Source organism: Schistocerca cancellata, chromosome 4, assembly GCF_023864275.1.
Source record: "Schistocerca cancellata isolate TAMUIC-IGC-003103 chromosome 4, iqSchCanc2.1, whole genome shotgun sequence".
In the NCBI taxonomy this organism is placed as follows: Eukaryota; Metazoa; Arthropoda; class Insecta; order Orthoptera; family Acrididae; genus Schistocerca; species Schistocerca cancellata.
In genome coordinates this window covers 925,022,630-925,034,729 of record NC_064629.1, presented here as the reverse complement: position 1 = coordinate 925,034,729, position 12,100 = coordinate 925,022,630, and the positions used below count along the sequence as shown (strand labels likewise).

Below are 12,100 nucleotides of genomic sequence, written 5' to 3'. Positions count from 1 at the left end.
AATAGTATTTGCTCCAGTTTAAAAACCTACAGACTATGGAACTAATTTGAAACTACAAGTACTCTGCATGTGCACACAAGTGCACATACTTTCTGATGTGTCACCCTGAACATTTGGCACAAATATGCAGTACTGTTAAATTGGTGGTTTAAATAACTGGCAAACAATTTTAGTTTGAGACAGTATGCTAAATGCAGATTGGTAAAAGACTTTGTTTAGATGACATATATGTACTTCAATAAATTGAAAGCATAACTTATTTGTAAGATTAATCAACCTGTTAATGAGGATTACACAGAAAGAATGTTTCTTTGAACTTATAATCTACACTATACTGCAATCAGGGGCTAGATGCAACAATTCAGCATTAGGAAACAGTAGCATATATTTCTTGCAGGTCTCAAAATACAGTGACACTGAAGGTTCACCATTTCACAGACATCCACAGATCTGAAGTATGAATTAAGCCAGCTGAAAAAAGCTGCAGCAAATATAGCCAAGGTAGTAATAACAAGAAGATAATACAGGAAACCGAATTTAATTTTTGATGATATATGATATATTATGATATATAGTGTCTGCACCCAATAAATTCATCACAGAATGAGCAAACAGATGAAAGAAATGACAAACTGATTTTATGAATGAATGTGGAAGTGGATAAAATGGCAATACAATGTACTTATAAATTTAAAAATAATAATGATGTTGCAAAGTACACTTACATTTTAAAAAGAACACTTCTGGTCTTATCATAAGTGGCAACCTGAAGTGTGAACACCTGCACAGATGATGGATGATATTTCTTCTAGGGTGGCCAACAACATGATTCTCAGTGCCCAAGCTGGATATGAATGTTTCCAGTTTATGAAGTGAAGAAAAATTTCTCCTTACAGAACAATTTTTTTATAATTGTACACAAAGGAAATGTAATAGCACCTGTTTCAGAATGTGTCACTTAACATTCATTCAGGAGGACCCACCTGTGACGAGACCAAATCCACATATAACCCACCACTACCAACACTGCCCACCTCAAAAATGTCTCAAGTTAAAAATTACATAAAACAAATAAGCCTAAAATGTAGAAGACAAGAAGGAAGGAAGATTAAAGTTTAACATCTCATCAAGGACAAAGTCACTAGAGAGAGCACAACTTCAGAATGTTGAAGAATACAGAACATTTTCCTTAAATAATTTAGGGAAACTACAGAACACCAAAATCTGGATGGCTTGACAAGGACTTTTAACTACTGTTGTCCTGAATACGAGTCCAGTGACTAACCACTGGGCCAACTTGTTTGACAACACTAGGAGGACCTCAATAGTGTCTACATTGGTCTTGTTAATAGGTACTTTGTCCAGATTCCTAATGACTTTTTTGACCCATGGGCAGTTCACGAATAGTGGCTCTGCTAGAGATGAGCAAAATGATGGAAGTTGGAGATTCTGTGACTGCCTTAGCTCTAAAGGAATGTTGTATTGTCAGGAGCTGGCATCTGGTAGTAAGTGATAGCTCACAGCTTCAGCACCCTGTTGTCATTCTGATACCCACAGTGTATTGTATCCAACATCTACATATGAAGGTACAGCAAACCATAAATGATACACTCATATCCTACTGGGACTGGAAAAAATGTTTCATAAAATACTTTTAGACAAACATTCAGGCTGGAATACTTTAAAAAGTCTATGGCTGTAAGTGCTGGTACACGAAGTGTGGAAGCCATGTGAGCCTTTGATCAAATGCCACTCAGAAACCTGACTGATTAAAAAATATTTCTGATTCATCCTCCAGTCTGTCAAGAGTCAATTGTAGCTGATTAGCTGGAGAAGCAATACAGGAAGTGGAGTAGAAAATCACAAAACTGTCAACAAAGACATCTTCAATGGACACACTACCGTGTAAGTTGTGTCTTATAGCAATGTTGAGGGTAACAATATGTGCCTTTCAGGGACACCATTCTCCTGTATAAAACTGCTCGAGAGTATGCCTCCTACTTGATGATGGAATGAGCACTCTAAAAGGAAGAATTTTAATAAAACTGGCAACCATAAAAATGGCAACCTTCCACAGAAGGCCAGTTGTGAAGCTAGATGAGTATGTTTTACCACCACATAGTGTCGTACGCTTTTCCAGTATCAAAGCATATTCCTACACGGTACAATCTGAGGTCATACTTGGGTCATTCCAGTGACTGGGAGAGAAGGTTGAAAACACCAGCCTTGCACAGGGAGTTTCAATGAAGCTCACTATTTGCAGTATTGTCCCTAGAGATGATTATGGTCCTTTGGTTCCAAGTCAAATGGAAGGACTAAACCAGAGACTTCGAAGGTTTTGTGACAAACTAGGCTGCTACTTTCTGTCCTAATGGTTAACTGCCAAACTGCTAAAGCATTCCCAACAAACTGCCAGAGTTTGAAGCACACCTGAAAAGCAGTGGAGCTCACATAATATTAGGTACAGAAAACTGGTTGAAACCTGAAATTAATAGCAGTGAGATTTTTGGGGAAAATTTAAGTGTACATTGAAAGGATAGGCAAATGGAGGTGGTGGATTTGTCTCAGTAGACAAACTCAAACCCACAGAGACAGAAACTGAAGCTACACGTCAGATTGTTTGAGCGAGACTCAGTGTCTGGGGTGTGCATGAAATAATTGGATTCTTCTATCGCCCACTAGGCTCATCTCTTGATACACCTGAAAACTTTCAGAAACCTCAGTTCACTTGCATGTAAGTTCCTCAATCATATTTTACTCATTGGTGGAGGATTTAATCATCCAACAGTCAATTGGGAAGATTACAGTTTTATTAGTGGTGGGCATGATGTAAGACATCCTGTGAAACATTACTAAATGCCTTCTCTGAAAACTACCTAGAACAGATTGTTCGGAACCCTGAAATATATTCATTTTAATGGCAACAAATAAACTTGACCTCTTTGAGAATGTCCACATCAAAAGTGTTATCAGTGACTGATGCAGTTTTGGCAACATGATTACCAAAATACAAATGACAAGTAAAACAAGCAGAAAAATATACATATTAAGTAAACTAGATGAAACACGAGTAATGTTACATCTCAATGAGGAACTTTAAACTTTCAGCATGGGGCACGAGCATGCAGAGGAACTAGTTCTAGAATACTGCTCAAGAGTGTGGGACCCATACCAAATAGGACTAACAGAGAAGGGCAGCACGAATGATCCCACATTTGCCTGACACATGAGAGAGTGTCACTAAGTTGTTGAAAGAACTGAACTGGCAGACTCAAAGGTAGACAAACTATCTTGACAAAGTTTCAAGAACCAGCTTTAAATAATTACTCTAGGAATATACTGAACGCCCTGCGTACTGCTCACATACGGGCTGTGAGAATACAATTAGAATAATTACTGAAAGCATAGAGGCATTTAAACAATCATTCCTCCCACACTCCATATGTGAATAGAATGGGAAGAAGCCAGAATAACCGGTACAATGTGACATACCCTCTGCCATGCAATTCACAGTGGTTTGCAGATTATACATGTAGATGTTGCCCTGTACTGGACACACACACACACACACACACACACACACACACACACACACACACACACACACACACACACACACGTTGTGTAGACTGAGGGAGCAGTATTACATACACTCATATTTTGGAAATACCAACTAATGCAGTTCAAGCTATGAATGTTATCGATTGTTATTTTCCTAAGTGCATATTAATGAGTAGCATTCACTTTCCCCAAAATGAGGTTACCTGCATTTTAACAAATTGACCCTTCTACCACAACCACAACTCAGCTTTGAGTGGCAATCGGTCAGAAATTGACAAGCACCCACCAACTCACTGAACCTGCACCCCCCACCCCTGACTTCTTACTGGTTCTCTGATTGAAGAATTACATGAAATAAGTTTTGTAGGAAGAAGACAAAACATTTTAAAAATAAATAAAATGCCTTACACGTTAACTAGCAGTTATGAAAACAAATTCTCCGACTAAATGACACATCCTATAGACAACAGTGTCAAATTCACAACAGGGTATAGTAGTTGTATCCTACAGAAAACCAAACTAGTGCCCCTCCACCCACAGGAAAGCTATTTAGTCACTTTTGAGTCTGCTCTCTCCCCATTTTTTCTACATCTTTCCTTACTTGTATAAGATTTTCTTTTTTGAATTAGTTTTTACTCTCTCATTTCTATCAGTACAGCCCCACATTGTTCTCTGCAAATTTCTCAGTGCCACAAACATCCTCCTCTGTCATAGGGTGTACAAAAATTTCTGTTACCAGTCACAATAAAAGGTTATTTATTTGTCACACGATAGGTTTCGAGCTTGCGCCCATCTCAGGTGTTTGTACATTCATGTAAATGTTTATATTGCTGGAGATCACTGTATAAATACAAAAAAAAATATTTGCTAGTGACTAAACAGATACAAGTGGGACAATTTTAAGCGGCAAGGCAGCATTTATCGAAAATATATCTGTACATACAGAAAGATGAAGCATCATTATTATAGTTATGCTGTGGTGACAGTTTTTCCACTTAGTTTCATGTCCATATTTCAGTTTTATAAAGTTTAGCTGCATATTTCACTATTAAGATGTGCACTTGTTAAATACACTGTGTTTACATACAAACATGTGGGCTATGGTTTAAGAACTCAGACATAGCAGGTGTAAAGATGTTGCTCATACAGTAACATGTAGGTTATGGTCAATGAACTTAGCCACATGAAGTGCAAGGGTGTTGCACATATAGAAACTTAAAAAGCTATTATAGACTGCAAAGTTTTTTGATACACATTATGAAATTTTTGTCAGTGGAGAACTTAGATCTAGGAAGTACAATGACATTACGCACATTAAATTTGTTTGCAAGCTCCACTTGTTCATTGAGAATAAGGTCTGGTGAGTTAGAGCTGTGGATATAACTCACCAGACCTTATTCTCAACAAACAAGTGGAGCTTGTAAACAAATCTTATCTTCACATTATTTCATGGAATATTCAGAAACAAAAACTAATTATCCTCTGATATAATAAAGTAATATTCTATGGAAATTCGATGTAGCAGTCATACAACAGTTAAAGTGTCATCATTGTAATTTGTAAAAATCACATTGCAAACACAAGCTGTAACTGTCACTGTATAATTTGTAATAGCTTTCAAAATTTCATGTGTGCAACATCATTGTACTTTCTAGATCTAAGTTCTCCGACAAAAATGTGGATCAAAAAATTTCATAATGTATATCAAAAAACTTTGCAGTATATAATAGCTTTTTAAGTTTCTATATGTGCAACACACTTGCACTTCCTGTGGCTAAGTTCTTTGACCATAACCTACATGTTTCTGTATGAGCAGCATCTTTACACCTGCTACGTCTGCGTGAGTTCTTAGACCATAGCCCACATGTTTGTATGTAAACACAGTGTATTTCACAAGTGCACATCGTAATAGTGAAATATGCAGCTAAACTTTATAAAACTGAAATATGGACGTGAAAATGTTAAGTGTGCAACTAAGTGGAAAACTGTCATCACAGCGTAATTATAATAATGACGCTTCATCTTTATGTATGTACAGATATATTTTTGACAAATGCTGCCTTGCCACTTACAATTTTCCCACTTGTATCTGTTTAGTTACCAGCAATTTTTTTTTTTTTGTATGTATTTATACAGTGATCTCCAGCAATATAAACATGTACACGAAAGTATAAACACCTGAGGATGAGCACAAGCCCGAAACCGATCGTGTGACAAATAAATAACCTTTTATTGTGACTGGTAGCGGAAATTTTTCTACACCCTATAGAGGGACAGCCACAGAGTTCAACAGCATCCACTATGGATAAAATTCATCCTCCTCCATTACAGGCCTAAACACACTTAAATCATTCAGTTGCAGCACCAGAAAAGAAACTAGGTAATTCAACAAACTTCTGTTGATACAAAGTAATATTAGGTGGAAAATGCTTACCTCGAGTTGAAAACACTCTCTCTTGGAACTGTACTCCAGTAAACATTTGGGTGAGGACACGATATGCACACAAATTTTTCAACAATATTAGGGTATTGGTGTGCAAGGTACCAACATAATAATGCGCCAAGGTCATGAGCAACAACTGTACAGCTTGAGGTTCCAAGAGCTGTTATCAGTTCCTTCAGTTCTGCCAGTAATGTGTCAACACGGTAGCTCCTCCTCCAGGCTGGCTTATCTGAGTCACCAAATCCCTTAAGATCGAGAGCAACTACCCTGGAAGAAAAAAAGCAAATCGTACATATCAAAATTTTTATACGCAAAAAATTTGTTGAGTATGTACACTAGAGTAAGAACAGTGCTGCCAACTGACAAAGAAATTAGTCAACTCCCTTACCCAACAACATTTTTCCAAGCTTAAGAAAATTACAACAACAGTATGAACTAGTCATAAAAAAAAATTAAAAAACTCTATCGCCGCAGTTGCTTTATTAGTTTCCTATGATATCAGACACTGTACTCTGGGCATTGCAACATGGTTTCACTTGCGGCAACTGTCTCTTGCTGGGGGTGATGGTGGTGATATCTAGGTCATTTGACATCGGGGCCTTCGATGTACTCACTGAACTGTAAAGAGGCCCATGCACGCACACGCACACACTAGCACGCACACACGCCATGCACAGCTGTTTTCTCAGCTCACTTAATTCACCTTACTCCTATGTCGTCTGGTGGCCAACAGAAAATGTGCCTGTGCTGCTGTCTTGGGAGGAATAGGAGGTCCTATTGCTGATAGATCAGAAGACAACTAATGAAATATGAGCAAATGAGAAAGTCCTTCCTTCACTCACAGCTCGTCTGCTTCATTGCCTTCACAACTGTGTATTACTAAGTGTTTTACACAGCTTAGGTTTCTCATGGGAAAAGCCTGAAGACCGGACTGAGAAAACCTTTGTGGGGCTGAGGGAGTCTATTTTAAAATTGTTGTGCTCCTCTAAAATACTATAAACCAAATACCTAAGAGAATATATTTGGACTGCTCACTTTTCTGAAATTCATTAAATCTCAAACAATTCTGGGACTCTTGATAAGTCCAAGTCATTATTTACTTCAACATTCACTCATTTCTAAAAATCAGTTCTTTGCACAAACCCCATAAGAACTAATTGCTTGAACACAGTTAATGAAAGTCTTACCATGACTACACTAGCAACAGAATGAAATGAAGGTGCCTGGCATACGTTGTATAATTTGTATGCTTGGCCTTGTACTAAATGCACCTTGGTCTGCATGATTTAGTCACAGTGGATTTCATCCAGTTCCTTCTGATCTCATGGTCCAACATTCATACAATGTGCATCCAAAATCATCTTTGTACCATACAGCTATATAAAATTGGAACAGGCAAGTTCAGTCTGTTCCCATATAGCAGTAACAATGCACTTTAACATATGAAGCACTGTGTGGAATGAAGTTTTCAGGCACTTCATGCATGAAAACCACATAATCTTCTGATCAAATTAAAAAAAAAAACACCGTATTTTTAAAATGGCGCCTTCAGTACAGGCATTGACATTAAAATCATGAATGTAACAGTGAAAAGAAAAACAATTTTTTGTGTTGAAAAACTTTGAACCAAGTTTTAGTGCTTACTCTTCTAGCCTTCTAACTGTTGACTTGTTGCCACGCTAAGAATGTGAACTGAAAATTCGAAAGTAATAAATGGACATAGACCACTGAAGGGTGTCTTTGCTATGGATATAACATTACCTACAGCTGTTAAAAAAAAAAGGTCATTCTGAGAAAGCTACTTCAACTGCCTCTTATAAAACAACATTCTGAAAGGTCATCATCAGATCATCTGAAACAATGAAGGGAGAGGAAAAACCATAAAACTTGAACATGTGCCACAGAAGATTCTTGTGTGGACTTGTTTGTGGATATTTTGACTTAGTAGTACCACAGATCAACAACAAATAAAAGGAAGAGGGAAAAGGTATTATCTGGGTTCTAAGAACCAGGCCCAGAATCAGTTGACTGTCTGGCCATCACTTAAAGCGGGTAATGGAAGAAAAACAACAATAGTTACTAGGACAAGTTTGGTACTTCAGTTTTCTGAGGAGGATAAATACAGGATCTTCCTCCCAGAAGTCAGGAATCTGTCCCGTTTCCCATATAACATTAACATGTTGATGGACTTCTTTAGTTTTCTCACTGAGGTGCCCACAACACATACTGGTTTTCGTCATAGCCTGGTGCAGTGTTGGGCTCACAAATTAGGGTGAATTCAGCTTTCCTATGGTTTTTTTTTTTTTTTTTTTTTTTTTTTTGGTTTTAGGGCACACAACTTCAATGGTCATTAGCGCCCTGACTGCTCTAAGAATGCACCGAGAGGCACAAGTTGACAACAACTACTAAAAGGGAAAACACGATAAAATACAGATTGACAGGCATAGGATTAAAAAACAGCATCATCAAATGTCCTTAGAGAGGTTTGTCAAATTGATAAAACGAAGAACACGAGCAGCTGCTCGTGGGTCATCCGCTAAAATGGCATCGAAAGTACTTGGCAGGTTAAGATCTAGACGCAGTGTGTTAAAATCTGGACAGGACATTAAAATGTGTCGAACCGTCAGCAAGTGCCCACATGGGCAGAACGGCGCCGGCGCAGTCGTCAGCAGATGGCGATGGCTGAACCGGCAGTGCCCAATTCTTAACTGGGCCAAAACTACCTCCTCCCACCGAGAAGGGCGTGAGGAGGACGTCCAAGCCACGGGAAGAGGTTTTAAGGCCCTAAGCTTGTTGTCGGTAAGTGCAGCCCAATCGGCATGCCACAGCGATAAAATGCGCCGACAAATGACCCTGCTAAAATCGGACGAAGGGACACAACAAGAAGCTGTCCGAGGCTGGAGGACCGCAGCCTTGGCCGCGGCATCTGCAGCTTCGTTCCCAGGGATACCGACATGGCCAGGAACCCACACAAAGCTAACCGGAGAACCGACGTCCACCAGCTGCTGAAGAGAGCGTTGGATCCGGTGTACGAAAGGGTGAACCGGGTACGGATCACTGAGGCTCTGGATGGCGCTCAGGGAGTCGGATCAGATGACATAAGCAGAATGTCGGTGGCGGCAGATGTAAAGAACAGCCTGGTAGAGGACAAAGAGCTCAGCTGTGAAGACCGAACAATGGCCATGGAGCCGGTATTTGAAACTTTGTGCCCCGACAATAAAGGAACACTCGACCCCGTCATTGGTCTTAGAGCCATCTGTATAAATGAAAGTCATGTTGATGAACTGCGAACGAAGTTCCAAAAAACGGGAGTGGTAGACCGAACCGGGGTAACCTCTTTTGGGAGCGAGCTGAGGTCAAGGTGAACGCGGACCTGAGCCTGGAGCCAAGGTGGCGTGTGGCTCTCGCCCACTCGAAAGGTTGCAGGGAGTGAAAAATTAAGGTGTTGAAGGAGGCGACGAAAGCGAACTCCAGGGGGTAGCAGGGCAGACACATACAACCCGTATTGACGGTCGAGAGAGTCGTCAAAAATGGAACGATAAGACGGATGGTCGGGCATTGACAGTAGCCGACAGGCATACCAACAAAGCAGTATATCGTGCCGGTAGGTGAGTGGCAATTCGCCAGCATCAGCATGAAGTCTCTACGGGACTAGTATAAAATGCTCCGATCGCAAGTCGTAAACCCCGATGATGTATGGAGTTGAGGCGGCGTAAGATGGATGGCCGTGCAGAGGAGTATACGAAGCTCCCATAATCCAGCTTGGAGCGGACGATCGACCAATATAGACGAAGTAGGACGGTTCGATCCGCTCCCCACGACATACCACTGAGAACACGGAGGACATTTAAAGAACGGGTACAACGGGCGGCCAAATATGACACATGTGGAGACCAGCTAAGTTTCCTGTCAAATGTAAGGCCTAAAAATTTGGTTGTCTCCACGATTGGGAGAGCAACGGGACCGAGTCGTAAGGACGGTGGGAGAAACTCTTTGTAGTGCCAGAAGTTAATACAGACCGTCTTCTCGGCAGAAAAACGGAAGCCATTGGCGACACTCCAGGAGGAAAGACGGTCAAGAGAACGCTGAAGACAGCGCTCCAGGACACGTGTACACTGCGCGCTGCAATAGATGGTAAAATCGTCCACGAAAAGGGAGCCTGATACATCAGCTGGGAGGCAATCCATTATTGGATTGATCGCGATGGCGAAGAGAGCGACGCTCAAAACTGAGCCCTGTGGCACCCCATTCTCCTGGCGAAAGGTGTCGGACAGGACAGAACCCACACGTACCCTGAACTGTCGATCCATTAAAAAGGAACGAATAAAAAGAGGGAGGCGACCGCGAAAGCCCCATGTATGCATGGTGCGGAGAATGCCCGCCCTCCAACAGGTGTCGTAAGCCTTCTCCAAATCAAAGAACACAGCCGCGGTCGGGCGCTTCCGCAAGAAGTTATTCATAATGAAGGTCGACAAGGTAACCAGATGGTCAACAGCAGAGCGGCGCCTACGAAATCCACATTGCACATTGGTAAGTAGGCGTCGAGACTCGAGCAGCCAAACCAATCGAGAGTTAACCATTCGCTCCATCACTTTACAGACACAGCTGGTAAGCGAGATAGGTCGATAACTGGAAGGCAAGTGCTTGTCCTTCCCCGGCTTAGGAATCGGGACAACAATAGACTCGCGCCAGCATGTGGGAACATGTCCCTCAATCCAGATGCGATTGTATGTACGAAGAAGAAAACCTTTACCCGCAGGAGAAAGGTTCTTCAGTATCTGAATATGAATAGAATCAGGCCCTGGAGCGGAGGACCGTGATCGACCAAGTGCGTTTTCGAGTTCCCGCATGGTGAATGGGGCATTATAACTTTCACAATTCGAGGAGCGGAAGTTAGGTGGCCTAGCCTCCTCTGCCTGTTTGCGGGGGAGGAAGGCAGGGTGGTAATGAGGGGAGCTCGAAACCTCTGCGAAAAAGCGGCCGAAGGCATTGGAGACAGCCTCAGGGGCCACAAGGACGTTATTCGCGACCGTCAAGCCAGAAACTGGTGAGTGGACCTTAGTGCCAGATAGCCGGCACAGGCTACCCCAGACAACAGAAGGAGTAAAACTGTTGAAGGTGCTGGTGAAAGCAGCCCAGCTGGCTTTCTTGCTTTCTTTGATAATACGACGACACTGAGCACGTAATCTTTTATAATTGATACAATTCGCCACTGTAGGATGGCGTTTAAATGTGCGTAAAGCACGTCGACGAGCACGTAAAGCGTCTCTACATGCTGCGGTCCACCAGGGGACCGGTACGCGACGTGGAGAAGAAGTAGGGTGAGGGATGGAATATTCAGCAGCAGCGAGAATGACTTCCGTGAGGTGTGCGACCTGACGATCGCAGCTTGGAAAGGTTTGATCCTGAAAGGTCACCCTGGAAGAGAAGAGCCCCCAGTCTGCCTTGGAGATGGTCCAACTAGAGGAGCACGGAGAGGGGGTATGCTGCAGGAGATGGATAACACACCGGGAAGTGGTCACTCGAATATGTATCAGAAAGTGCATACCACTCAAACCGGCGTGCAAGTTGGGGAGTACATATAGAGAGGCCTAAATGAGAATAGGTGTGAGATGTGTCCGAAAGAAAAGTAGGGCCACCAGTATTGAGGCAGACAAGATTGAGCTGGTTGAAAAGGTCTGCTAACAAGGAGCCCCTCGGGCAGGATGCTGGAGAGCCCCAAAGGGGATGGTGGGCATTGAAGTCTCCAGTTAACAAAAATGGTGCAGGTAGCTGAGCAATAAGTTGCATCATGTCTGCCCTGGTAACGGCAGATGACGATGGAGTGTAAACGGTACAAATGGAAAACGTAAAAGTGGGGAGAGTAATGCGGATGGCAACTGCCTGCAGGCCGGTGTGCAACGTGATGGGATCGTAGTAAATATCATCCCGGACCAGCAACATAACCCCTCCATGAGCTGGGATACCTACCACAGGGGGTAGGTCAAAACACACAGATGTGTAGTGTGCCAAGGCAATTTGATCGCATGGGCGTAGCTTCGTTTCCTGGAGGGCTACGACGAGCAGACGGTGCAAGCGGAGCAGCAACTTCAAGTC

General features: G+C 42.0%; 1 protein-coding gene across 1 annotated transcript in view; it reads right to left on the bottom strand.

Annotated features, from left to right (window-relative positions):
* LOC126185113 (epoxide hydrolase 4-like) overlaps nt 1-12,100 on the bottom strand; it is a 108,244-nt gene that overhangs the window by 31,936 nt on the left and 64,208 nt on the right. The window contains exon 3 of the mRNA XM_049927923.1: nt 5,996-6,271. Within this exon, the coding sequence (XP_049783880.1) occupies nt 5,996-6,271 (276 nt within the window). The remainder of the gene's footprint in view (nt 1-5,995; nt 6,272-12,100) is intronic.